We start from the raw sequence: 25,132 nt of genomic DNA on the forward strand, positions 1-25,132 counted from the left end.
CCCCAGTCGTTAACACTGTCATGCTTGAAACGTCTTGCTCAATCTATAGGGACCCCCTGAAGTCAACTTTTATCACATCAGTTTTCATATCGATAGGGATAGTGATATCTTACATACCTCAACATGTCAAAATCATTCAAACAAGGTCTTCTGTTGGATTATCTCCAGTGTTTTTATTACTTTCATCATTATCAGGTATTACAGCTACTTCAAATTTGATATTGCTGTCATTTATATCATTACCTTGCTGCTCAGAATTATCAACTTTTGAATGCGTCAATTCACAAATATCGTTAATACAAGTTGGGCTTCAAACGCTATCAACTTTATTAGTTGTCCTACTATGCGTCCTATTAACGAATACTCCAGATGATTTTTATGTCTATGAAGAAGTTGCTAGAGCTTGGAGACATATAACTTCATTTATGATCTTCATGATCATCACATTGATTGTTGCAAGTTTGTTCTTTACAAATGATTCAATTTTACTATATGCTAAAGTTTTGGGTGTATTTTCCACAACAGTTGCTATTATTCAATACTTACCACAATTGAAGACTACGTGGACTTTGAAGCGGTCTGGTTCTTTGTCTATTCCTATGATGTGTGTTCAAACCCCTGGTGGGTTTATCTGGACTGCAACTTTAATGCTGAAACCAGGTTCAAACTGGAGTAGTTGGCTGCCATTTTTGACTGCTGCTACATTACAAAGTGCCTTATTGATTTTATGCTCTTACTATGAGTATTTCGCAGAAAAGGAAGAGGTTTTACTTGTTAACGAAGATCAATATTACACAAACGAAGATGATTCATAGAACAGCGAAAAAAACAAACAAACATCTATGCATTAACAAAAGTTCTTTCCTATAACAATAATGATATAGGAATATACAACTACCCTTTTGGTTTTTCTTCTTCTTTCTCCTAAACACTAATGGTCTTCCAAACGTTTAATCCATCAGTACCTGTACTCACTAAGGCACCTGGTATTTGTTTATGCCATTTTACATCTTTAACATCTTTTTGCCAATGAACAAATAATAATTGTGGTGGAATGTCTTCCAAATCTTTTGCATCAGATTTTTGTTGTTTAATTTCTTCATCATCAGCTTCGACTGATAAATCCCATAAAGTAACAGTATTATCTTCTGAACTGACTGCAATAATTGACTCATCTAATGGGTTGAAACTGATAGAAGTGATTGCACTTTTGTGGAAATCATATTGTGCAACTGGTGAAGGTTGATTACCTGGTTTGAAGTTTCTCAAATCCCAAATACCCCATTTACCATCATCATCACCACTAGCTAGTAGATAATTGATCTTATCACACCAAGAAATAACATTGATATCAGTTTTGGAACCAACCACAGAAATAGCTGGTTTATGCTTTTTGGATCTAGTATCCCAAATTCTTATATATCCATCAGTACCTGCTGTAGCAAAAACGGTTTGTTCAGCTTTTGACCATTGTATATCTTCTATGGATTCATTATTATCTACTGTGAATGGGGTTTTATCTGTCACCCAGTTGGAGCTAGTTCTGTTTGTTAAATAGACTCTTCCTGAACAATCACCAGATAATAAACTACCGGTATTAATTAATGGAGACCAATCTAAACCATAACCTTCAACATTACCATGGTTTTTAATAGTATGTATTGGTTTTTTAGCATTTTTTGGAATTGTATGACCTGGTGAATCGAATGCTTTATATTGTGAGCTTAAATCATAAATTAAAACTTCACCATTTTCACTTGAAGTAGCTGTAAAATATTCACCAGTTGATGAAGAATGTGGTGATACTCTTATTCTATTAGTAGTATCACGTAATGGGATTGATTCACTCTCCATGATTGGATCACCTTCATATTCTTCATCTTCATTTTCATCATCAGCATCTTCTTCTTCATCTTTAACCAAAGTTTTAGAAAGTTGACTTAATTTCAAAACATATAATTCATTATCTTTCTTCTTTTCAGCTTGTGTTGCAGTGGTGACATATAATGAAGCTGGGAAATTTCTTCTTTCGTTCCCTAAATGATCTGGTAAAATATCTAAAGTAAGACAAGGCCATGGTAAATTGACATTATGTAACATATCATAAACTGAAGGATCGGCTTCTAAAACTTCATCAGGGCCCAAAGGTTTTGATTTATGTGGTAAATATATTGTTGATTCTTTCAAATCTTCACCTTGATCCTTTTGAATAACATCTTGTGCATCTTCTTCACCTTCACCATTGGAATCAATTTCAACAATTTCTTCATCACTTTCAAATTCATCACTATAAGGATCTTCAAATTCACCCATATCAACATCATTTTCTAATGCTTCAATTTTGTTGGCATTTGGAATATCCCCGGCAGCACCCTTAGAGGCTGTATTTCTTGGGATGTCCTCCACATCTTCATTTAATCTTTTAGACATCTTTAATCTATCGTTCCCAATGGAGAAAACCTTGACGTAGTATATAATTTCAAGATGAGCTTATGCTTCAAATTTTTTTTCTTGCATATAATTTTTTTTTTATTTTATTACCCTTCTCGAAATTATAGTCAAATTCTCAACATTAACGCCATGGAACTTGAGACTGTAAATAGGGGGTTATATTCAAGTTTGTACGATGTAATCTTTAAAGTGATTTAAAGCTTTTAAATTAATTTCAGAAATTTTGGAAAGCTGTTAATTAGGCTATTCCTAATTTTGGTAGTTCTAACTAGGAAAAAACGAGGGTAGTCACATGACAGCCATAGCTACTTTGAAGCCCTCGGATACCAAGATCTCTCAAAAACAATTGCGAGAAACGTTAACACGAATACACTAAGATTATCAAAGGCTATATCCACAAAACCCAGTTTCAACCAATCCTTATCACTCATATCATGTCAAACTACATGCCAGGGCAGGCGCAGGACATCAGGAACCGTACGGTTGAGTTCCAGCAGTGTGTGACTACTTTCAACAAAAGAATAAACAAATCTCAACATCAAAATAATCAACAAGTTGCACCTCCAAACATTAAAAGATCTGAATTTCAACAAAGAGCTTCAAAGATTGCAAAAGATATATCGCATACCTCGGAACTATTGGGTAAGCTAGCATTATTGGCAAAAAAGAAACCACTATTCGATGACAAACCTATTGAAATTTCAGAGTTGACATATGTTATCAAACAAGATATTGTGAAGATTGAAAAGAATTTGAAAAACCTACAAGATTATTTAAAGACAGGAAATGAGACAAGCAATGAAGAGTTGAAAACAAATTCCAAAAATATCGTTCAATTATTGAATACAAAGATGAAGAACGTTAGTGGTAATTTCAAAGAAGTTTTAGAAACTAGACAAAAAAATGAGTTAGAAAATAAATCAAGAAAAGAGAAATTTTTCTCTACATTACAACAACAGCAACAACTTACAAATCATGCTACAACAGTAGCATCTGATAATCCCTTCCTAATGGACACACCTTCAAATGGGGGTGAAAACAATGCATTGTTATCATTACCACAAGACCAACAATTACAATTACTCGAAGAACAATCATCACAGTATATGCAAGATCGTAATTTGGCAGTGGAGACTATAGAGAGTACAATTAATGAGGTTGGTAATTTATTTCAACAATTGGCCACAATGGTTAATGAACAAAGTGAAGTTATTCAAAGAATCGATACGAATGTTGAAGATATCGATTTAAATATAACTGGAGCACAAAGAGAATTGTTGAAATATTTCAATAGCATCAATCAAAATAGATGGTTGTATTTGAAGATTTTTGGTGTTCTAATAATATTTTTCATCTTATGGATTCTGGTGAATTGAGGAAAAGAAAAGGGACGAGGAACAAAAGGTCAATTATGCTTACACATTTTATAGAATGTAATTGTAATAAAAAATTAACATTGATAAAGGGCATTATCAACAACAATCTACAAGCATTATACTATTCGTAAATTAAACCTTCACATTAAATTATGAAAAACCACACATACAGAGACACGATAATTTCAAGATATATCAATTATAGGAAACCGAAAATTTCTAAGCAAGAGGATGGGGTGTATGATTCATCTTACAACCCCATTTCTGCTTGTAAAGCTTTCAAAGCTTTTTCATCTTCATCTTCCTCTTCTTCTTGTACAGCAGTCTTATCTTCCCTAATACTGGTGTTTGGAGCATCTGGTAGTTGAACTTGGCTAGTCTTTGTGCCACTATTCAAGAGTTTACTGTCAACTTCTTCTTGTTGAAGTGCTTCCAATTCATCTTCTAGTTCATCTTCATCAATATTATCAACTGGATAAGCTCTTGAAATAGCTTCACTAATTTCTTCACCTAATTCAGCTTGTTCTCTAATTTCATCCATTGTTTGGTCAACCTTATCCACAGTAAGACCACCATGTATATTCTTCATAGCCTTAGCACCTTGTTTCATTGCATTTACAGTTTCAAGGTTCAAATTGGCACTTTCAATAGCACGTAGTTGACCTTCAAGTGCATCAATTTGTGAACTTATCTTTGTTGCTTCATTATCTAATACCTTCTTTCTCTTCAAAGCATTTTTGGCTTTTGCCTTGTCGCTTGATATAAACTTTCTTGCTATAGCATCTTGTTCATCAATTTGAGTGTAAAGATGGTTTTGCTTCTTTGTAAGCATATTGACTTGTTCTCTTAGTGTGATTATAGCCTTTTTAGGAGCATCTTTGTCCCTGGCACTTCCTCCAAACATATATGACCACATTATTGTTGTTATTTGATGTGTGTAACTTGATGAAATGAAATCAAATAAAGGATCAAACTAATACAACTATTATTTAACAATTAACGGTATGCCCCCTAGCCTGACTTCTTAAATCTGTACTTTTTACAATAGCTCTCTTCAGATCAACCTGAGCACGTTAAAGCTGTTTAATAGTTGGCCTCCTGACTGTTGTTATCACAAAATTAGAGCTCACTCAAAAATCTCATCAAAAATATCTGGTGTTAGGGTGAGGCAGTGAAACTATCCCAAAATGGCAGCTTCTTGATTCGGAAATGGTTACGTTTGTTTTCCTTTTTTTTTTTTTTTTTTATTGATTTTTTTTTTAAATGTGATGTGCAATTTTTCAGTATAAACAACTTTTGAAGGCAAAGACTCAAATTTGTTTTAAGGAAGTCGACTCTCGTTAACTTATCCAAGGCGTTCGTTGCGGTGCTTAAGAACAACATGCTGAGAGCAATCACCAAGAACAGGTACGCTTCCAGACTAAACCCATCGCTTAAGAGTGTGATCAAAAGGGCAAATAGTACTGAGGCTAGTTTAATTCATCGAAATATTATTCATGAGTTGAGACATATTCCAGCTGCCAATGATATGGAGAACAGAACTGGTGCACCATTAGCAGATGCTCATCAAGAGAGCTGGTCCAGTCCATATGATAAGGTTTTCCGTCAAAGTCATTCGAAAGATGTCATGAGATTATGGTCTTTATTAGATGTTTGTCTTGATTCCCAACAATTTGATAGAGCTGAAAACATTTTGGAGGCTTTATACCAATTATCCATCGACAATGACTTTTCATTTATGGATGATTTAAACAAATTTTTATGGAAAAGATCACAAGATGCAACACAACGCAATCTTGATGATTACATTAAAACTTGGTCAAAGAACTTTCATGTTTCACCAAATGCAAGAACTTATGCCATTTTGATCAGTGCAGCTATGAACAACGGTGCTCCTTATCGTAAATACTCGAATCAGTTGATTGGTAAAGCTGATGAAATGACCAAGGTTTTAGGTAATGTTGATGTTTTTGGAGTCAAAAATTTAAAAGCTTTTGTCTCAGAAAATGCTATCAGCCCTAGATTAGTTCCACAAGAGTATAGATATTTACTGGAAGACGTTAGAACTGATGATGGCGAAGGTAAGCAGAATTTTGATTATTTTGAAGAAGATAGTACAGAGCTGCCTCCAACTTTAGCCAAAGCAAATGCAAAAGAATTAGTGGCTGTTGATACCTTCGGTATGAAAGTTATTAGACATACTTTACTATCTTTGAAACCTCATTTACAAACCAAGTTATTTGATGACTTGAATGAGAAATTAGAAGGTAAATTCAATTTCTTAACTTCAACAAGTGAAGATACAACAAATTTTTTCAACATTTATAAAACTTTGTCTCCTGAACATCAAAGAATATTCGAAAGTGCCCTTGATGATTTCAACGTCGAAAGACAATCTCAATTAGAAAGTAGATCATTTGATGCTGCACAAGAAAGATGGAGACATGATTTCGAAGAATTGACACAACATGGTACTTTGAATTTAAGTAAAAACTTGAATGCTAGATTATGGAGTTGGTATGAAGCAATGAAACCAATTGTCAAGGAAGAAATTGAACTTTGTAAAGAGGTTGATAATGTTAATGTCAAAGATTTATCAAGGGTTGCTAAAGCTCAACACAATGAAAGAGTGAAATATGCCCCTTATTTACGTTTATTGGACCCAAATAAGACTACTGTTATTACTATCTTGGAATTATTGAAAAACAATTCAACAGGTGGTATTCATGAAGGTATGAGAACTGCAAGAGCTGTTGTCTCGGTTGCTAAAGCATTAGAATTAGAATTTAGATCAGATCAGTTGTTAAACTCTGAGAAGAATATGTTCAAAGGGTATGACAAGAAGACATTAGCAAGAGCTGATTTAAAAAAATATGCTGCTACTATGACTGCTTTCAAATCTGAGAAATTAGGAAACATGAATATCGTCTGGCCTCAAGACGTCAGAGTCAAGTTAGGGTCAGTTTTAGTTTCAATCTTGATGCATGTTGCTAAAGTTGAAGTCACTGGTGTTGATCCTATCACCAAAAATCCAGTTAAGGGTGAAGCTCCAGCCTTTTATCATTCTTATCAATATCATAATGGTGCTAAAATTGGGATTTTGAAAATTCACAAGGCTTTAGGAGCTCATTTATCTGCTGATAAACTAGTTGGTGCTGTCCAACCCCAAATGTTACCAATGCTTGTCAAGCCACGTCAATGGACTGCATGGAACAATGGGGGTTACTACTATTCTCAAAATTTGTTGGTTAGATCAAGGGATTCTCCTGAACAATTGGCTTATTTGAAAGCTTCCACTGATAGATTAGATCTTGTGTATGAAGGGTTGAACGTCTTAGGTGAAACTGCATGGACTGTTAATGAACGAGTTTATAAAGTTATGTCTGAAATTTGGAACACTGGTGAAACATTTTTAGATATTCCAAAAGATCAAGAAGAAATGAACGTCCCTGATGCTCCACCAAAAAATTCAGATCCAAGTGTAATCAATGATTGGAAACAAAAAGTTAGACGTTTGCAAAATGAATTCGCAACAAATAGATCAATGAGATGTGATGCTAACTATAAATTAGAAATTGCAAGAGCATATTTGGGTGAAAAATTCTACTTTCCACACAATGTCGATTTCAGAGGTCGTGCTTATCCATTAAGTCCAAACTTTAACCATATGGGTAATGATTTATCAAGAGGGTTATTGATCTTCTGGAAAGGTAAAGAATTAGGCGACGAAGGTTTGAGATGGTTGAAAATTCATCTTTCTAACTTGTTTGGTATTGATAAAGCTCCATTGGAAGAACGTGTTGCTTTTGCTGACGAAAACTTGGAAAACATCAAAAAGACAGCTGAAGATCCAATGGCTAACAAAGAATTTTGGACAAAAGCCGATAAACCATGGCAAGCGTTGGCCACAATTTATGATTTAGCTGACGCTTATAAATTAGAAGATCCAACTAAACACATTTCACATCAACCAGTCCATCAAGATGGTACATGTAATGGTTTGCAACATTATGCTGCTTTAGGTGGTGATGTTGAAGGTGCTACCCAGGTTAACTTGGTTCCAGCTGATAGACCACAAGATGTGTATACCCATGTTGCAGGTTTAGTTACTAAGAGATTGGAAGCTGCAGCTGCCAAAGGTGATGAAATGGCTGAAACTTTGAAAGATAAAATCAAAAGAAAAGTGGTTAAACAAACTGTCATGACTAATGTCTATGGTGTTACATATATTGGTGCTACTCATCAAATTCATAAGCAATTACAAGATGTTTTCGATGACACCGAAAGCTACAAATTGAGTACTTATTTGGCAAAACATGTCTTTGCATGTATGAGAGAATTATTTGAAGGTGCTCATTTGATCCAAGATTGGTTGGCTCTTTGTGCAAAAATGATTTCTAGATCTATTAGAATTGACGTCGACACTTATGAAGTGATCAATCAAAAGAACAAACCAGCATTTATGGCTTCAGTTATCTGGACCACTCCATTGAATTTACCAATTGTTCAACCTTATCGTGCTGTTGTTAAAAAACAAGTTTCCACCAATTTGCAAACCGTTTTCATTTCTGATCCATTTGAAATGCACCAAGTTGATTCAAGAAAACAAATGGCTGCATTCCCTCCAAATTTTATTCATTCTTTAGATGCCTCCCATATGTTGTTGAGTGCCATTTCCTGTAGAAAAGAAGGATTAGAATTTGCTGCTGTTCATGATTCTTATTGGACCCATGCTTCTGATGTTAAAACCATGGGTAACTTGTTGAGAGAAGCTTTTATTGGATTACATGAAGTTGATCTTGTTTCTAAGTTGAAACAAGAATTTGATCAACGTTATCATGGGTTCTTGCAACTAGTTGAGATTCCACTCAAAAGTTCAGTTGGTGCTCAAATCATGGAACAAAGAAAGAAATTATCAAAAGAATTGGGAAGACCTGTTACATTAGGTGACGAAGTTTACATTGAAAGAAAGAGACAAAACCTATTGAATAGTACAGAGCCAGAAGAAGTTGAAGAAGGTAAAGCTATGGTTACCACTGTTAGTTTGATTGAAGATGTCGACGTTGAAAAATTAGCCACTGTTAAAGAATTGAACAAAATTGAAAACAGCATTGGGACTGAAGATGAAGATCTCTCCATAGTGAAAGAATCGGCTGTCTCTTCTGGAAAACAAGGTGTTTCAAAGATTAGAGTGTTTGCCCCACTTAGATTACCTGAAATTCCTCCAAAAGGTCAATTTGATGTTCAAGATCTAAGAGAAAGTAAATATTTCTTCTCCTGATCCAATCAAACTTCTTTAATGCCCATCACACATACACCCACATTTTTTACGAACAATATTGTACATTAGAGCATATAGCTGGTGTTGTATTGCAACATCAAAGCTATCAGGGAAAACATGTATATAGTTTACTTGATTTGATTTATTATAAAAGTATTTTTAGCGTTGTCAGTTTATTGACTAAACTACATTTTTTCTGTAAATATCTGTCCTTTCTATTTCATTTTAAATAATCTTCCCCTGTTGTTGAAGAACCTCAATAAGGGGTGATAGTGGGTCTAACTCATTAACTTCAATCAAATCAAATTCCTTAACAAATGATATGAAATGAGCAAAGAAAGAATTCCAATGAGCTTCTAGTGAAAGATTCAAAATTTTATCAAAATGGTTGTAATAAATATGGGCAAATATTCTAAACATTTGCCTTGAAATATTTTTAATAATTTTAATGAAATTAACAGCGAATGGAACACCGGTCTTTGTAGGGAATAACGTCTGGTCACTTAATTTCAAGCTAATCCAATTCAACACATACTCAATGTATTGATTAGCGGGAAGTTGGATTGTCTTGTTATTTTGATCAACCCATAAATAATCTGTTTTTGGACCAGCGTTCATTGTTGGAAATAATTCTGGTTTGACATATTCTGCAATGATCCCATAAAACTGGTTCAAGTTGTTATACATTTCGAAAATATTTAATGCAATCCACTCATTTTGATCAACATATTTTGGAAGTTGTACAATTGTTTTGAAAGAACCTTTGACTAATGCGGTTTTAACAAATGGTTCAGATAGGAATAATGGTTTAACTTGTGGTTGTTCTTGAAGCTGTTGATGTTGTTGTTGGAATTTTTGTGCATTTGAATGTATACTTTTCACTGGAGAAGGTGACCTCCTTAGAGAAAGATGTGATCCATTATTACTTGAATATATTGAGTTCTGATCTTTTGGTTGTTTATTCTTTTTGGAGCTTCTTCCGAAACCTCTTTAATAGAGCGTTAGTTCTCGATGATTCGAAGATCAGGTGATCACTATTGATTTGCTGTGTTAGACATACCTTATAGAACTGAAAAAGGACATTGTTTAGGAGAGTTCAGCTTGTTTCTGTTGTATGTTTCAAAGTCTTTGATCTAGCTATGTTTATTCCATTTTTTTTTCGTGCCTGGGATTTGGATTTTCACGAAATCTTTTTTGATTACCGAAATCAGTTGACTTCCCGATTCGGAAGTTTTACAGGTTTTATTAATATAGAAGAATTTATTACAAAATAAATTAAATTATAAATGGGCTTCAAGAATTTCTAGCATCTAAGACTTGCTTAACAGAATCGTAAACCTGTTTCTTGAGAGGAATAAAATCATACCCTCCAACTAGTTTGATTGTCTCATCATTGTTCCAAGTGACACCTTGAATAGTTGATTCACCAGCTGGATCACCTTTACCAATTTTACCTCTTAATTCAGGAAATTGTTCATTAATCAAATTCAAGATTTTTTGGGATGAAAAGTTTTCTGCAATTGGGAGTAATCTATGGCCTTCAACACCTTCTTTTTCAAGCGGAATCAAATGGAAAGCAGCAACATCTCTGACATCAGTGGAAACCATAACGTGTTCATTGAAAAGATGAGTGTCATCTGGACTTGATGAAATTAAATCCATCATGATTTGAGAAGATGTGTTTAGTTTTCCTTTAGCATCTTCATCAAAATATTGTGGCCCATAAATGTATGGAGGATTAACAACTGTCAAACTAAAATTAACCTTGTTTTCCTTAACAAAGTCCCAAGCAGCTCTTTCAGCTAAAATCTTAGAGCTGACATATGCCATCAGCCAGTTATCTTGACATTGTGCCCATTCTAATGGGTTCCATACCTCTTCAGAATGAGTGAAGGTTGGATCAGCAAGTTTATCAAAATTCATGATAGTGGCCATCGACGAAGTGACAACCACCTTTTTAACTTGAGGAGCAAAGTTTTTGATTGAGCTCAAAACATTTTTGGTACCTTCCAAAGCTGGTTGTTTATAACCTCTTTCGAAATCATCAGTTTCAGTTTCAGAGAATGGTGAAGCAGTGTGTAAAACAGCTCCAATGTCTTTATGGGTCTTGAACAAGTTGTCAAAAGCATTTTCTGCTGCAATATCTTCCACAATAACCAGCTCTAAATCAACATCATCACCGAACTTCTCTTGGAATTGCTTGTACAACTTGTCAGCTTTGGTTTGGGATCTAACAGTTCCAATAACTGTGTATGATTTTTCAATCAATTGACCAATAACGTGTAGGGCCACAAAACCAGTTGCTCCGGTAACTAAAACTTTTGACATTTTTTTGAATTTGCTAATTAAAACAGGAACGGGATTGAAGTAATTAATAATCTCAATTAAAGGATGAAAGTAATTTCAAATGATTCCATGTTGGAATACTGGTTGCTTTATATACACATGTGTTTAAGTGTTATATGTTCCTGTGGACTTAGGAAATAGGAGTTAGTGGGCATTAATTGATCTTTCCAGTAAGAGAGTCTGTCAAAAATCAACGGTCATAGGTCCCTTAACTGCGACGTCAAGAGTCGACGAGACCTTTAATCCTTTAATTCCACAAATCTGCATAAGCTACAAATCCTCAAGGCAGTGTTAGAAAATAAATAGAATTCATTCATTATAAATCAGTTGTATAAACTAGTACTCTATACGATCTTTTCCGAGACGAGTTATTTTTTAGCAGCTAAGATTTGCTTAACTGTGTCAACAACTTGATCCTTCAAAGGAATATATGATTGATATCCCAATAGTTGCTTCGATCTTTCAGAGTTATTTCTAACCTCAGTTGTTGTATAAGCTTTTGAAGGACTTCCTTTAGCAACTTTACCTGATAATTGAGGAATATAGTCATTGATGACATTCAAAATCTTTTGTTCATTGAATGGTTCACCTGATGGGAACAATCTTTGATTCTTCACACCACGTTCAAATGCTAAGATATGAAACTCGGCAACATCACGAACATCAATACTAGCACCACTAACACCATTAAAGAATTTGGTGTCATTTGGATCTGATTTCAACAAATTGACAATAATTTCATTAGATGTATTCAATTTTTCATTAGCAGCATCTTCATCAAATAATTGAGGTCCAAAAACATAAGGAGGACAAACAGTGTTCAAGTTAAATTTAACATTATTCTCCTTTGCGAAATTCCATGCTGCACTTTCAGCTAATTTTTTGGAAGCAATATAAGCAGATGTTTCATCTTTAACATCATCCCATTCAATAGGATTCCAAACAGTTTCTGTATGTGTAAAACTTGCATCATCACCCTTGTCAAGGTTCATAATTGATGCATACGAGGATGTAACAACAACAGTAACAACATTCTCACCATATTTATGAATAGCTTTCAAGACATTCAAAGTACCGTCGACTGCAGGTTTCTTATAACCTTCAGCTAAATCATCAGTGAAACCAAATTTGAAAGGTGAAGCAGTATGTAAAATATACTTGATGTCCTTCTCTTTTTGTAACAATGAATCAAAAGCACCCGGTTTGATGATATCTTCAATGATTTCAATCTTTAATTTAGGGTCTGAACTATCAGATTGAAACTTTTTATAAATATCATCAGCTTTATCTTGAGATCTAACAGTACCAATGACGTTATAACCTCTTTCTAATAATCTTCCAATAATATGAAGGGCAATAAATCCATTGGCACCTGTAACTAAAACTGTTTCTCCACTTGACATTTTTGTTTCTTTAGATTGTTTATGTTAAGTAATTGAAGATATTTGATAATTCACATCATACAAGGGCCCTTTTATATGTATAATTGGCTTCACCTTCGATTGCTTTCCTTTGCTATTGGACTTGAAATCGGATATTCCGAATAGTCTACGTTTTCGCGAAACGAAGCAAAGTAAAGTCTCGAGACCTCAAGAATTAAATAAAAGTATACACACACTTATTTTTTCGATTTAGCTTCCAATATTTGTTTGACAGTATCAACAACTTGATCTTTCAATGAGCTGTATTCATACCCCCCCAAGTAACATCTTTGATGTATCTGAACTAAGACCAACACCTGGTACGGTATATGCCTTTTCGGGATTACCTTTGGCAACTTTCCCATTCAATTGAGGTATGTATTCATTGATAATATTCAAAATCTTTTGATCATTAATTGGTACACCTGATGGGAATAATCTGTGGTTTTTAATTCCCCTTTCAAATGCCAGGATGTGAAATTCAGCAACATCTCGAACATCAACAGCAGCAAGTGTATGTCCATCGAAAAATTTGGTATCCTTTGGATCAGATTTCAATAGATCAACAATAATTTGATTTGAAGTATTCAATTCATCATTAGCTGCATCCTGGGAGAAATATTGAGGTCCAAACACAAATGGTGGAGTAATTGTGTCCAAATGGAATTTGACATCATTTTTCTTAATGAAATCCCAAGCAGCTTTTTCAGCTAGTTTTTTTGAAAGTGAATATGCTTGGTTCTCAGTTTTGGCATTGTCCCACTCATCTGGATTCCAGACATTTTCATTATGAATAAATGTAGGGTCTTTAAGCTTGTCAGTATGTTTGATTGCAGCAAAAGATGAAGTAACAACAACGGTAACAACTTTATGACCATATTTATGAATTGAATGTAAAACTTCAAGAGTACCTTGAACAGCTGGTTTTCTGTAACCCTCATCATAGTTATCTGTGAACCCATACTTGAATGGCGAAGCCGTATGCAAGACATATTTGATCTCTTTCTCATCAAATAAAAATTGAATCAAAAGCACCTGCTGCAGTAAGATCTTCCACAACAACCAGCTTCAAGTTTGGATCTGAATGATCAGTTTCGAACTTCTTGTATAAAGCATCAGCTTTCTCTTGAGATCTAACAGTCCCAATAACTTTGTAACCTCTTTCCAAAAGTTTCCCCAAGATGTGTAGAGCAATGAACCCATTAGCACCTGTAAGTAAGACGGTTTCTCCAATAGCAGCCATTTTTTCTTTGTCTTAAGATTCAGTTGTGTATCTAAAATGGAAAGGAAGTTAGGCCCCCTTAAATAGCTCTTGATTTTGCCACAAAAGACTGGAGATCTCCAAGGTTTCACCCGGGGTCAAGTAGTCTTGGTATGGATCCCCTTCATATTCAGTCCATTCTATTTTTTTTAAAACATGGATGCTGCCCAATTGATCAAAGGTACTCAATTCACCCAGAAACCTGAGATAATAAACCGTAACTTGTTGGTTATTATTGACTCTATCGCCACTGGTGTCGACAGGGCTTTGGATTCTTTCGCGATACGGCCCTAGGCGGGATCAATTTTCGCTGACGTTAATTCGATTGGCAGAAGACAACAAACTTGGCCCATTGACATACAAAATAACACTAAATTGAAATATGATCGCATCTTCCTATCATAATAACATAATCCTATTACTCCTAGGCTCTTATAGTCTGGTTGGTCTGTTGATTTTGTCTCTCGTGTTTCCTTCATCTCGATTGGCCAATACTTTAAAGCTGTGTTCCTACCATGTATATTGCAAAATTCCCTTTTTTCCCAAATTTTGCAAGCCAAGGAAATTTAAAAATAGTGTAATACGATACCAACAATTACTACAACCTACCAAAAAGCCCACCAATATTTTCAATGAAAGTGCTATCAACTTCAATAGCATTACTCAGCTATGTCTCGATGGCATTAGCTGTCAAACAGTTCAAGTTCTGTAGGGAGTTTACCTCACAACCAGCTGATGCTCAAGAACAACAGGGGGTAAATATCACTCTTTTACAAGATTCAACAGTTTTATTATTTGGGTTGAAAGATCTTCCAGATACAAACATTCCTTTATTATATGATGAAAATTTCAATTTGAAAGAAAATAGAGATGGTTTTGTTTTATGTACTGAAGAGTTAGTCGCTAGTGGTGAATGCTCTAAAATTGGTGAATTTAGAATCAAAAAAACTGCGGATTTACAACAACCATTGTTGAATATGTTTGGTGAAAAAGGTGATCAATTCTTTTATCCTGTCAATAACAGTGGTGTCTATTGTCTTTATGGACATCACTCTTCTGAAGAACCTGGTGTTGAATATAGGTTTTACAAGCCATATGGTAGTTTAACCTCAAGTGACGCAAAAAAATGGAAATTCGTCACCTTCGTGGCTATTCCATTAGCTATTATCCTCCTTTTAGGATTTGGGGCAAAATTCCTATTCACCAAACGTAAAGGTGATAAGACAAGTCTTGTTTTTGGGAGTGTCGATGCTGCATGCGCTTCGATGTTAGTTACGCTCTTTAATTATTATATGCTACTAAGCACCAAACTTAGTGCATTCAATGATGAAGGATACAACTCACCACAGGGAGTAGGTTTTTTTGGTTTGGTCAGTGACAGGGTGTTCTCTGAATATTTCTTGTCCATCATGCACTTGTTGGTATACTCCGTTTTGCTTGAGTTTAGTAAAGGTGGTTATGGTACGGTGTACGATCAAAGTGTTAAGCGTACCAGAGCTTATGGATACGTTTGTTTAGCCATTTTATTTGCTAATGTCTGGGTGCAAAGTGGATCATACGGACTTTATGAAAAATTTGATTTATTGATGAATTTGATCAATAATTTTGGTTATTATGTGATTTGGGGTTTTATATTCCAATATTCAAAGATTACAATCAGTGAAATCACAAACGAGAGCACAAAAAGAAAATTCATCAGATCAAGAAGATTGACAATTTTTACACCTGTGTTTTTGAGCTTGATTTCAGGCTTTTCAATGATAGCTTTAAGCTTTAATGCTTCACAAAATTTTGTCAAAGAACATCCAGAGATCGATCCAGTCAAGGATATGGACAAAGTGTTCATTCATACCATGGAGAATTCGAATTCAAGATCAATTATATTGGCTGTTTTAGAAAACTTGCCCTCATTGAGTTTCTTCATTATCATTTTGGGATACTCTGCAATTTGGCAAACCACAAAGAACGATGAAAAGCTAGCTTCAAAAGACAATACTATGTCGGATCCAGATACTGAGAACCTTCTAGTTGATTTCAAAGAGAAGGTTTGATACAATTTGATTATACAACACATTATGACACATTATGAAAGTTTATTATATACTTTTTTTGTAAAAGAGATACATATGACATATGACTAGATCGAAAGACTAATTCAATCCGTTGAATTCTTCACTTATCTCAAGCTGTATAGGTGCTATATTTAGCCATTGAGTGGAAGAGTCTATACTAGAAAGTTCAGCCGCAAGTTTTAGCTTTAAAATTCGCGAAAAATTCGCGAAGCCTTTTTTCCAATTTTTTTTTGCCGTCGGATAGTTTAGAACAACAAAGTCTCCGAAGCCATTCAACTTTTCTCAAAAGACAGAGAAAAAGCCCAATTGACTCCTCTAAAGAAACCGTGTTGATACTGGATTGTATTTGTCAAGAGGCAGGAAAGCTCAATTTACAAAGAAAGCGCTCGGATTACCTCAAATTAGCAAAGTTACTGTGTTGGGCAATACAATAGAGTCTATTCGGAACAAGGAACCACAATTTACCAACAACAAGTCTGTATTATTAATTATGTCAGATCAAGACCAGAACCCACCATTGAAGAGGCAAAAAATCAAAAAGGCTTGTGATAACTGTCGCTCAAGAAAGATCAAGTGTGATGGTGAGCAGCCATGTGTGAAGTGTCGAAACAGTGGTGCTAATTGTCTGTATACTCATGTGGAAAAGAAGAGGCAAGTCACCAAGAAGGATGATAAGTCATCAACTATTCAAAGTCTTGACCAACGGATGAATAAGATGGAAAGCCTTATAACCACATTGATTGAAAAGTTGAATACTCCAGATGGTTCTTCTTCTTACAAAGATTCTACAGATGGTGCTCAAAGTTCAATAAATCTTTCAGCTTCTTCAACTGATATTAATAGTCCGCAAAACACAGAAGTTCAATCTCAAGTATTACCGTCAACATCACCAGTACCACCCGCCGATGATATTGGTACAGCTGGACTAACTACAAAGAGCGTTAATAAGTTTGAAGACAAGTATATTGGGTCTCAGTCCTCATTATCAGTCCTATCACCAAGAGGTTTAATGTGGTTAGCAAAGAAAGCCAACGATCCAACAATTATAAGTCAATTCAAAACTATTGTTACAAAATCTCATGGGGTTTTCTATAATTATATGAAGAAATGGATCGAGCCTATAGACAAGTCTCAAGTTTGTCAATTACCCCCAAGAGAAACAATGGATCAGTTGATGAAAGTTTATGAAAAAGATTTATTACAATTTTCATTCTTCATGCCATTAGATGAAGTTAGAACTATGATTGATACATATTATGGCATCCAAGAGAAAACAACACACAAGAGACTTTCGAATTCTGAATTCTTAGTTTTGCATTGTGTTGCAGCTATATCTGCAAACCTTTTAGCTGAAGAACATGCAGGTGATTTGACCACTTTGAGAACTTTGAAAAAAATTGAGGATGATAATGTAAACACAGCTATCCATTATTATCATAGAATTGCTATTATTGGAGAAGGGATTAAATCTGTTCAAGGTATTTTATTATTGTTTTCTCATACAAATTTCTCTTTATTGCCACAGGCTAATTTTACATTGATTTCAACAGCTATTAGACATTCTCAAGGTATTGGTTTACATAGAAAAGAAGCATTGTTAGGACTACCAGAGGAAGAAAAGAGAAAGAAGAGAAAAGTTTGGTGGTGGGCTTATCTTGCTGATCGTACAGATTGTCTTAAAGCAGGTAAACCATTAAGTATAGGAGACTTTGATGTATCTGTTATGGATCTAGAAGAATTTAGAGATTTGATTTTTGAAGGTTATTCAGAAGAATTATTGAACAATATCTTTAGTGGGGAAGTTGATTTGATGGATCCTAAAGCCAAGGGATTAACTAATTTGAAAGAACCTTCATTACCATTTGATATAAACGCAGTCATCTCATATTTTATTACATGTTTTTACAAGAACACTGGTGAAGCTTATGAAAAATTGTTTTCTGCCACTGCTTTGATTGGTAAAAATGCTGATCAAATAATGGAGACAATCGAAACATTGAACCTGAAACTAGAGGCTTGGAATGAGAATGTCCCAATTTCAATCAGACCTGGTGCTCCTTTAAGACTTGGGGTGTATAATGATCTGGTTGATGATAAGCTGTTGATGTTACATTTCACTTATTATCTCCACGTGATGATTATCAATAGAATGGCTTTCAAGCGTTCTTGGTTAAACCATGATCAAGAAACAGTGGATGACAATTCCACAATACTACCAAGACAAAGAAAATCCATCATCAAATGCTTAGAGGCTGCTAGAACTATTCTTCGTATTGTTCAGCAAATGAATGCTTGCAAAAGTTCAAACTTTAATATTCCACTGTTTGTTTTCACATCAGCTTTTTTCACATTATTGACTGCTTGCTTAGAATTTCCTACTGCTAATGAATCCAAAAATGATTTGATTTTAATTCAACATACCATTAAAGTTTTATTCACAAAATTACAAATAATGTCAAATCAGTTAGGTGATGATAAGATCTACAATATTATGGCTCATTCAACCAAGTTTTTTTTAAGAGTTGGTATTTTAGTATACAACAACGCTAATGTGGACAAGATTGATTCTAGTGCGTTGGATGAAGAACTAAGACAGTATCAAAAGCTTTTGGAAGAATCAACATCATCACACAAGAGAAGGAGATCTGGAAATTTGAAACCGTCAAGTCAATTTTCACCACCCCAACCATCATCCTTAAGCCACATGAGATCAACAAATACTGAGCAGGGTGTTCCTCAATATGGACCATCCATACCATCAAGCCAGGCGAATACTCCAAATCTAAACAATATTTTGAACGACCCACTTTCGCATGCTACTGGTCAGCCATATGATGGTGTTTCAAACCCTGCTTCTGTTGGTTCTGTTTCTTCTACTGATGGATTTGATCCTTTCAATTTATCAGAGATTGATATTGCAGCAAATAACAATGTGTTTAAGCAATTGTTTCCAATGCCAAATTTATATTTCAATGGAACAGATCAAGGAAATGATTCTCTCCCTGTTCATTTTGAATGGTGAGGAAACAAGTTGGTGTATTTATGAGTTTGATAAACTAGGATCTGAATGATGAAAAAGTTATTCGTGTAGATTTATTAAGGCCGATGGAAAAAGAAAAAAAAATGTAATCGATCCTATTTACAAAGCTGACATCAAAGACGAGTTACCACATTATACATAGAATGCCCCCAAGAGTTTCAAAAGCAAAAAAAGCTACAAGACCAACGGTACTGGATGCTGATCAAATCAAAGAAAAAATTTTCTCAAACGAAATGCTTGTTGAAAAACCTCAACCCAAAAAACCAGCAGAATTTCCTCAAGATCCTCAAAACAACAATGTCAGATATTGGTTAATAAAATCAGAACCATTATCAAGAATAGATCCCAAAACAGGCAAGGATGTCAAATTCCCTTTAAGTGAGCTACAGAAGCTCGAATATGAACAATGGGATGGTGTTAGAAATCACGAAGCCAAAAACAATATGCTAAATATGTCGAAAGGAGATATACTTCTATTCTACCATTCAAATGCCCCAGTACCCGGTATTGTTGGAGAAGCTAAGGTCCACAATGAAGCACATCCAGATTCGACACAATTTAATGCAAAAAGTAACTATTATGATCCCAAATCTACGAAAGAATCTCCAAGATGGTGGTGTGTTGACGTTTCGTTTGTTAGAAGATTCAGATCCAAGGTTTCTCTTGAGCAATTGAGATCAAATGAGAAGTTGAAAGACATGACTTTGGTTAAAAGAGGGAGATTGAGCGTTACACCTGTCAGAAAAGAAGAGTACTACGAAGTTTTGAAGATGGAGGAGTCAAAAGAGATCAATGATGATATTGACTGTGTGATAGATCAAAAATATATCAAAAGAATAGAGTAAAGAGTGATACGACGAATAACTTGGAGTCGCAACATATCCAATATAAAAGATCTTATAACCCTTTCGTAATTTAACTCAAGCTAATGCTACTCTTGAATCGTCTTGATCACGTCCAATTTCTAAAGTGATGGTTTATACAACACGAAAACGCGTGGCGCACGCGTGTCTTACCGGGTAAATTTTGCTTTCAAATCTTCTAAAATGTAAACAATCAAATCAAAACAAAAACATAATCAAAATGCTTTTTTACAAGCTCTTTTAACGAAGGCAAAAACCAAAAACTGAAAATAATGGGTAGAAGACTGCCTAAAAAGCCCAATAATGAGCTTGGTACAGGTGCTGGCTTAAAAGCCGGTATGCGTCCAAGAGCTGTCACTGATCTTGCTTCAACTTTATCAAAACCTTTCAAAATACCTTTCAAGACTAGATCGAGCGCCATCAGTTCTCATGGCAAACCAGTGAGATCAGCAAGACTTAATGGACCAACTTCATATGCTATGATGTCCATTGAGGAAGATAAAGAAAACGATGCTGTGATTGATATAGATGGCAAGACAATAACAAAGAGAAAGAATGCCTTGAGTGTGAGAAGACTGGCTAATGATAACACATTCATAAGCTCTATTGAAACAACATTGAAAAGATCATTCACATGTCCATTAGCTACCAAAACAGATCAACAAATTAATGCTGCACCACCACCACCATTAGGGACAAAGAGAAAACCAATAATGGTACCGAGACCTCTTCATGATCCATCTGATGAATCTTCAATAGTTTTGTATGATCCAACTGTGGAGAAAGTCATCAGTGATGACGATTTAGAGGCTTTAGATAGAGCTATTGCAGAGGCTAAAGCCAGAGACGAGGGTAAAACTTTGGAATCTTTGGAAGATACAGATGAACGTCCGGCTAAAAGACGTAATGTTCATAGAAGTTTGAATGAAATACTCGGTATTACGAAAAATCCAGAAGATGCTGAAAAGAAATTCCCAGATGTACCTGTTGTTATTGACCCTAAATTGAGTAAAATTTTAAGACCACATCAAGTTGAAGGTGTTAAGTTTTTGTATCGTTGTGTTTCAGGGTTGGTTGATCCAAGAGCGAAAGGTTGTATTATGGCTGATGAAATGGGGTTAGGTAAAACTTTGCAATGTATTGCTCTTATGTGGACACTATTAAAACAAGGTCCACGAGGCAGAAAAACTATTGATAAATGTATCGTTGTTTGCCCTTCTTCTTTAGTTAGAAATTGGGCTAATGAATTGGTGAAATGGCTTGGGGAAGGTTCGGTAACGCCGTTGGCAATTGATGGTAAATCAACTAAACCAAATCAAGTTGCATCAAGTATTGCACAATGGTCTTTGGCAAGAGGAAGAAATGTTGTTAGACCTGTGTTAATCATCTCTTATGAAACATTAAGAAGAAATGTGGATCAATTGAAAAATACAGAGATTGGATTATTACTAGCTGATGAAGGTCATAGATTGAAGAATGGTGATTCTTTAACATTTACAGCTTTAGACAGTTTAAATTGTAAAAGAAGGGTTATTTTATCAGGTACACCTATTCAAAATGATTTGTCTGAGTATTTCGCATTATTGAACTTTGCAAATCCTGGGTTGTTAGGCTCAAGAAATGAGTTTAGAAAAAACTTTGAAATACCCATTTTGAAAGGTCGTGATGCTGATGCTACCGATAAAGAAGTTCAAGCTGGTGAGCAAAAGTTGAGCATGTTATCAACTATTGTTTCCAAGTTTATCATTAGAAGAACAAATGATATCCTTTCAAAATATCTTCCTTGCAAATATGAGCATGTCATTTTTGTTAATCTTTCGCCAATGCAGTTGAAACTATATGATCATTTCATTACAAGTCCAGATATCAAAAAACTTTTAAAAGGTGTTGGCTCCCAACCTTTGAAGGCTATTGGGTTATTAAAGAAGTTATGTAACCATCCCGATTTGGTGAATCTTGATGAAGAATTTGAAGGATCAGGTCATTTGATTCCTGATGACTATGTTAACTCAATCACTGGTGGAGGTCGTAATAGAGAAGTTCAAACATGGCATTCGGGTAAATTTGCTATATTAGAAAGATTTTTGGCCAAAATTAGAAATGAATCAAATGACAAGATTGTGTTAATTTCCAATTATACTCAAACTTTAGATTTGATTGAAAAAATGTGCAGAAATAATCATTATGGTAGTTTGAGATTGGATGGTACTATGAATATTAATAAGAGACAAAAATTGGTTGATAGATTTAATGATCCTGAAGGTTCTGAGTTTATATTTTTATTAAGTTCCAAGGCTGGTGGATGTGGTATTAATTTGATTGGTGCTAATAGATTGATCTTAATTGATCCAGATTGGAATCCAGCTTCAGATCAACAAGCTTTGGCGAGAGTTTGGAGAGATGGACAGAAAAAGGATTGTTTCATCTATAGATTCATCACCACTGGTAGTATTGAAGAAAAAATATTTCAACGTCAATCAATGAAGATGAGTTTAAGTTCTTGTGTTGTTGATGAAAATCAAGATGTTGAAAGATTATTCTCCACTGACAATTTACGTCAACTATTCCAGTTCAACAAAAAAACAACCTGTGATACACATGATTCATTCCGTTGTAAAAGATGCAAAGGTGAAGATTCAAAACAAATGATTAGAGCAGATGCTATGCTTTATGGTGATGCTACAACATGGAACCACGTTAACCATGAAGGCTTGCAAAAGACTAATGATCACTTACTCAAAAACGAGGCCAACTTTAACGATATCAGTTACGTTTTCCAATATATTTCACATGTATAAACATAAATTTTAATGAATTCAGACACTTTGATTTTTCAATTGTTTCGTATAGATTTTTGGTTTTGGTTGTGACACGTAATTTTTTTATGTAAACAAACCGCCAAAAAGAATTTATATGTCACATTCCATCGAAAAGAATCAAACCATTTTTTAAAATTGTTAGTGTTTCGAGTCTATCCAAATTAACTTCCAATATTTTCTAGTATTGTGGAAATATGGATGAAATTCTTTCAAAAGTATGTGTTTTCATTGGAACAATTGCCCAGCTGATGGCGCTTAAAGTGAAGAATTTACTAACATTCTTGCTATGTTAGGCTGGTAGTCAAGCGGTAACATTTGCCATCAGATCAGGTATCTCAATAGCGTCAACATATGCAGTCAAATCAGTCACAAAGTTTTTGGCCAAGGTCCCAGATGATCAAAGAATAAGACTTGAACGTACAAAGCAAAAATTACAAACAAGAATTGAGATTGTGTCAAGTGCTATTGATTTAATAAAATTGGTTGCTAGTCGAGGTAATACAAATCTTGAAAGTACTCTTAGATTAACAAAAGATTTAAAGGAAGAGATTGATAGGTTTGATGATAAGATTCAAGAAGTTTCTGAGAATTATACTTCTTCCAAAAAAGACAACCAGTCTGTGAATAATGTTGAACTTTATATGCTGGATTTATTAAGTAGGATTGAAGAAGCTATTCCATTAATCAATTTATCATTAACCACATCAGGTGCTAATTTGAGCGGAACATTATCAAATCAGGTGTCCCCTGGAAGGCTATTGCAAGCTTCAAATCATGTTAACAAATCAAATGAAAAATTCAAAGGGGAATTACTGCAAATTGGTCCAACATTTGAATTGACACTTTATTCAATTTTTTACCATAGAGGAAGAATAATCAATAATAGATTGAATGAAATCAGCTGGAAGGAAGAATTTACAAGAGCTGATATATCTGTATGGAGGCAACCTTCTGCCATTGATGAATATCAATATGTTTTGAAAATCAAGGAGAATTTTAATGATGATCGATATCATGACGATGAAGATGAACCACAAGTGATGGAGTTGGATATAAGTACTATAACAAGATTATTTTTCAGTGCTTCCGGGAAATTGTTGAAACTTGAAGATAGATCCACGCCTGTATTAGTTTTAAAAATTAACAAAAATTTCCAAGATATTGAAAGTGATGAAGATGAAGATGCTCAACATGAAAGCAATCCAATTGAATGGTTATCATTTGGTGAATATGAACAATTGTATGATGGTTCAGATGAAAGTGAAGATTCAGATGAAGAAGATTCGCCAAAATCTGCTAAAAGTTCAATACAACAACCTTTAAAACCTCATAATTCATTATCATTATTAGAATACATCCTAAGACTATGTGTATTACAGTCAAATGATCAATTATCAATCTTGGAAGTCAATGATGAAAGATTAGCACTATATTTGAATGATGAAAATAACAGTGAAAGAAATACAATAATAACAACTAATGAGACTGAAAATTTTGAAAATGAATCATCATCATCACCTGTTCGTATCATTGAAAGAAAACAAAAGAAGTCAAATACAACACCTAAATCATCATCAAAAGTTAGTGATATTACAAGTAAATTGAAGAAGATTGAAGTTAATGATGATAAAGAACCTAGTACACCACAAAAAAATGGAGATAATAAGAATGGTGATAGTCCATTACCTGGTGAAGTGGAATCAAATGTTAAATTAACACCATGGGAAAGAGATAAGATTTCAAAATTATCAAGAACTCCATTAGCCAGCTCAGCTGGTAATCAATATGGTACTCCAATAAATACCCTAAGAAAAAAAGTCCTGAGAAGAAACCTGAATGATTGATTAAGGGCCCCTACAGGTAATAATATTCTTTTAAAACCAAATGTATTAATTAATGTACGCGACTCAACATGCGCTTAAAATAATGATCATATAAATAAAATGTAATAATTAAACCGAAAAACTCCCTTTGTAATAATAAAAAAAAATCATAGACGTGATAATATTAAAAAAAAACTGTTTAATGCAAATCACCAGTGGCTCAATAACAATAATTAACCAAATTTATAAACCAGATGTTGTCAATTTTGTATTGAAATTATTGAAAAATAAATTATTTTCTGTAAATTTATCTGAACCTTCACCATTTGAAAATTGACCAGGTTCTCTTGGAGTCAACATATTTTCATCATCTTCATCA

General features: G+C 34.4%; 13 protein-coding genes across 13 annotated transcripts; 8 read left to right on the forward strand and 5 right to left on the reverse strand.

Annotated features, from left to right (window-relative positions):
- Nucleotides 1–17: 17 nt before the first annotated feature.
- Nucleotides 18–815, forward strand: WICANDRAFT_30290 (PQ-loop repeat-containing protein; the record flags this gene model as incomplete). Its single annotated transcript, XM_019181712.1, has 1 exon — nucleotides 18–815. A coding segment is annotated over one exon (798 nt), but the record flags the coding sequence as incomplete, so codon positions are not given.
- A 109-nt stretch (nucleotides 816–924) lies between these two features.
- On the reverse strand, nucleotides 925–2,430 carry RRB1 (ribosome biosynthesis protein RRB1; the record flags this gene model as incomplete). The annotated part of the gene is made up of 1 exon (XM_019185663.1): nucleotides 925–2,430. The coding sequence occupies one exon, from the start codon at nucleotides 2,428–2,430 to the stop codon at nucleotides 925–927; it is 1,506 nt and encodes a 501-aa protein (XP_019039526.1).
- Nucleotides 2,431–2,580: 150 nt separating this feature from the next.
- SED5 (t-SNARE syntaxin) lies at nucleotides 2,581–3,827 on the forward strand (the record flags this gene model as incomplete). Its single annotated transcript, XM_019185664.1, has 2 exons — nucleotides 2,581–2,595; nucleotides 2,910–3,827. The coding sequence occupies 2 exons, from the start codon at nucleotides 2,581–2,583 to the stop codon at nucleotides 3,825–3,827; spliced, it is 933 nt and encodes a 310-aa protein (XP_019039527.1).
- Nucleotides 3,828–4,077: 250 nt separating this feature from the next.
- SNF7 (ESCRT-III subunit protein SNF7) lies at nucleotides 4,078–4,743 on the reverse strand (the record flags this gene model as incomplete). Its single annotated transcript, XM_019183454.1, has 1 exon — nucleotides 4,078–4,743. One exon carries the CDS (start codon nucleotides 4,741–4,743, stop codon nucleotides 4,078–4,080), a length of 666 nt encoding a protein of 221 aa, XP_019039528.1.
- A 349-nt stretch (nucleotides 4,744–5,092) lies between these two features.
- Nucleotides 5,093–9,220, forward strand: RPO41 (DNA-directed RNA polymerase). Its single transcript, XM_019186375.1, has one exon. It carries the CDS (start codon nucleotides 5,209–5,211, stop codon nucleotides 9,106–9,108), a length of 3,900 nt encoding a protein of 1,299 aa, XP_019039529.1. The 5' UTR covers nucleotides 5,093–5,208; the 3' UTR covers nucleotides 9,109–9,220.
- A 113-nt stretch (nucleotides 9,221–9,333) lies between these two features.
- MOB2 (Mob2p) lies at nucleotides 9,334–10,098 on the reverse strand (the record flags this gene model as incomplete). The annotated part of the gene is made up of 1 exon (XM_019181817.1): nucleotides 9,334–10,098. A coding segment is annotated over one exon (765 nt), but the record flags the coding sequence as incomplete, so codon positions are not given.
- Nucleotides 10,099–10,401: 303 nt separating this feature from the next.
- WICANDRAFT_29850 (uncharacterized protein) lies at nucleotides 10,402–12,857 on the reverse strand (the record flags this gene model as incomplete). Its single annotated transcript, XM_019181658.1, has 2 exons — nucleotides 10,402–10,658; nucleotides 12,074–12,857. 2 exons carry the CDS (start codon nucleotides 12,855–12,857, stop codon nucleotides 10,402–10,404), a joined length of 1,041 nt encoding a protein of 346 aa, XP_019039531.1.
- Nucleotides 12,858–13,142: 285 nt separating this feature from the next.
- WICANDRAFT_62889 (uncharacterized protein) lies at nucleotides 13,143–14,118 on the reverse strand (the record flags this gene model as incomplete). The annotated part of the gene is made up of 2 exons (XM_019183455.1): nucleotides 13,143–13,876; nucleotides 13,911–14,118. 2 exons carry the CDS (start codon nucleotides 14,116–14,118, stop codon nucleotides 13,143–13,145), a joined length of 942 nt encoding a protein of 313 aa, XP_019039532.1.
- Nucleotides 14,119–14,813: 695 nt separating this feature from the next.
- Nucleotides 14,814–16,187, forward strand: WICANDRAFT_62890 (uncharacterized protein; the record flags this gene model as incomplete). The annotated part of the gene is made up of 2 exons (XM_019183456.1): nucleotides 14,814–15,403; nucleotides 15,452–16,187. 2 exons carry the CDS (start codon nucleotides 14,814–14,816, stop codon nucleotides 16,185–16,187), a joined length of 1,326 nt encoding a protein of 441 aa, XP_019039533.1.
- Nucleotides 16,188–16,698: 511 nt separating this feature from the next.
- WICANDRAFT_84211 (uncharacterized protein) lies at nucleotides 16,699–19,230 on the forward strand (the record flags this gene model as incomplete). The annotated part of the gene is made up of 1 exon (XM_019185665.1): nucleotides 16,699–19,230. One exon carries the CDS (start codon nucleotides 16,699–16,701, stop codon nucleotides 19,228–19,230), a length of 2,532 nt encoding a protein of 843 aa, XP_019039534.1.
- Nucleotides 19,231–19,481: 251 nt separating this feature from the next.
- WICANDRAFT_30229 (EVE domain-containing protein) lies at nucleotides 19,482–20,093 on the forward strand (the record flags this gene model as incomplete). The annotated part of the gene is made up of 1 exon (XM_019181704.1): nucleotides 19,482–20,093. The coding sequence occupies one exon, from the start codon at nucleotides 19,482–19,484 to the stop codon at nucleotides 20,091–20,093; it is 612 nt and encodes a 203-aa protein (XP_019039535.1).
- A 290-nt stretch (nucleotides 20,094–20,383) lies between these two features.
- RAD54 (DNA-dependent ATPase RAD54) lies at nucleotides 20,384–22,909 on the forward strand (the record flags this gene model as incomplete). The annotated part of the gene is made up of 3 exons (XM_019185666.1): nucleotides 20,384–20,747; nucleotides 20,769–20,903; nucleotides 20,934–22,909. The coding sequence occupies 3 exons, from the start codon at nucleotides 20,384–20,386 to the stop codon at nucleotides 22,907–22,909; spliced, it is 2,475 nt and encodes an 824-aa protein (XP_019039536.1).
- Nucleotides 22,910–23,124: 215 nt separating this feature from the next.
- Nucleotides 23,125–24,774, forward strand: YRB30 (Yrb30p; the record flags this gene model as incomplete). Its single annotated transcript, XM_019185667.1, has 3 exons — nucleotides 23,125–23,145; nucleotides 23,224–24,382; nucleotides 24,512–24,774. The coding sequence occupies 3 exons, from the start codon at nucleotides 23,125–23,127 to the stop codon at nucleotides 24,772–24,774; spliced, it is 1,443 nt and encodes a 480-aa protein (XP_019039537.1).
- Nucleotides 24,775–25,132: the final 358 nt, after the last annotated feature.

Source organism: Wickerhamomyces anomalus (genome assembly GCF_001661255.1).
Source record: "Wickerhamomyces anomalus NRRL Y-366-8 unplaced genomic scaffold WICANscaffold_3, whole genome shotgun sequence".
In the NCBI taxonomy this organism is placed as follows: Eukaryota; Fungi; Ascomycota; class Saccharomycetes; order Phaffomycetales; family Wickerhamomycetaceae; genus Hansenula; species Hansenula anomala.

Bases quoted from the DNA above. Each gene is read 5' to 3' on its own strand.
- RPO41 (XM_019186375.1), top strand. From the start codon at position 5,209: ATGCTGAGAGCAATCACCAAGAACAGGTACGCTTCCAGACTAAACCCA.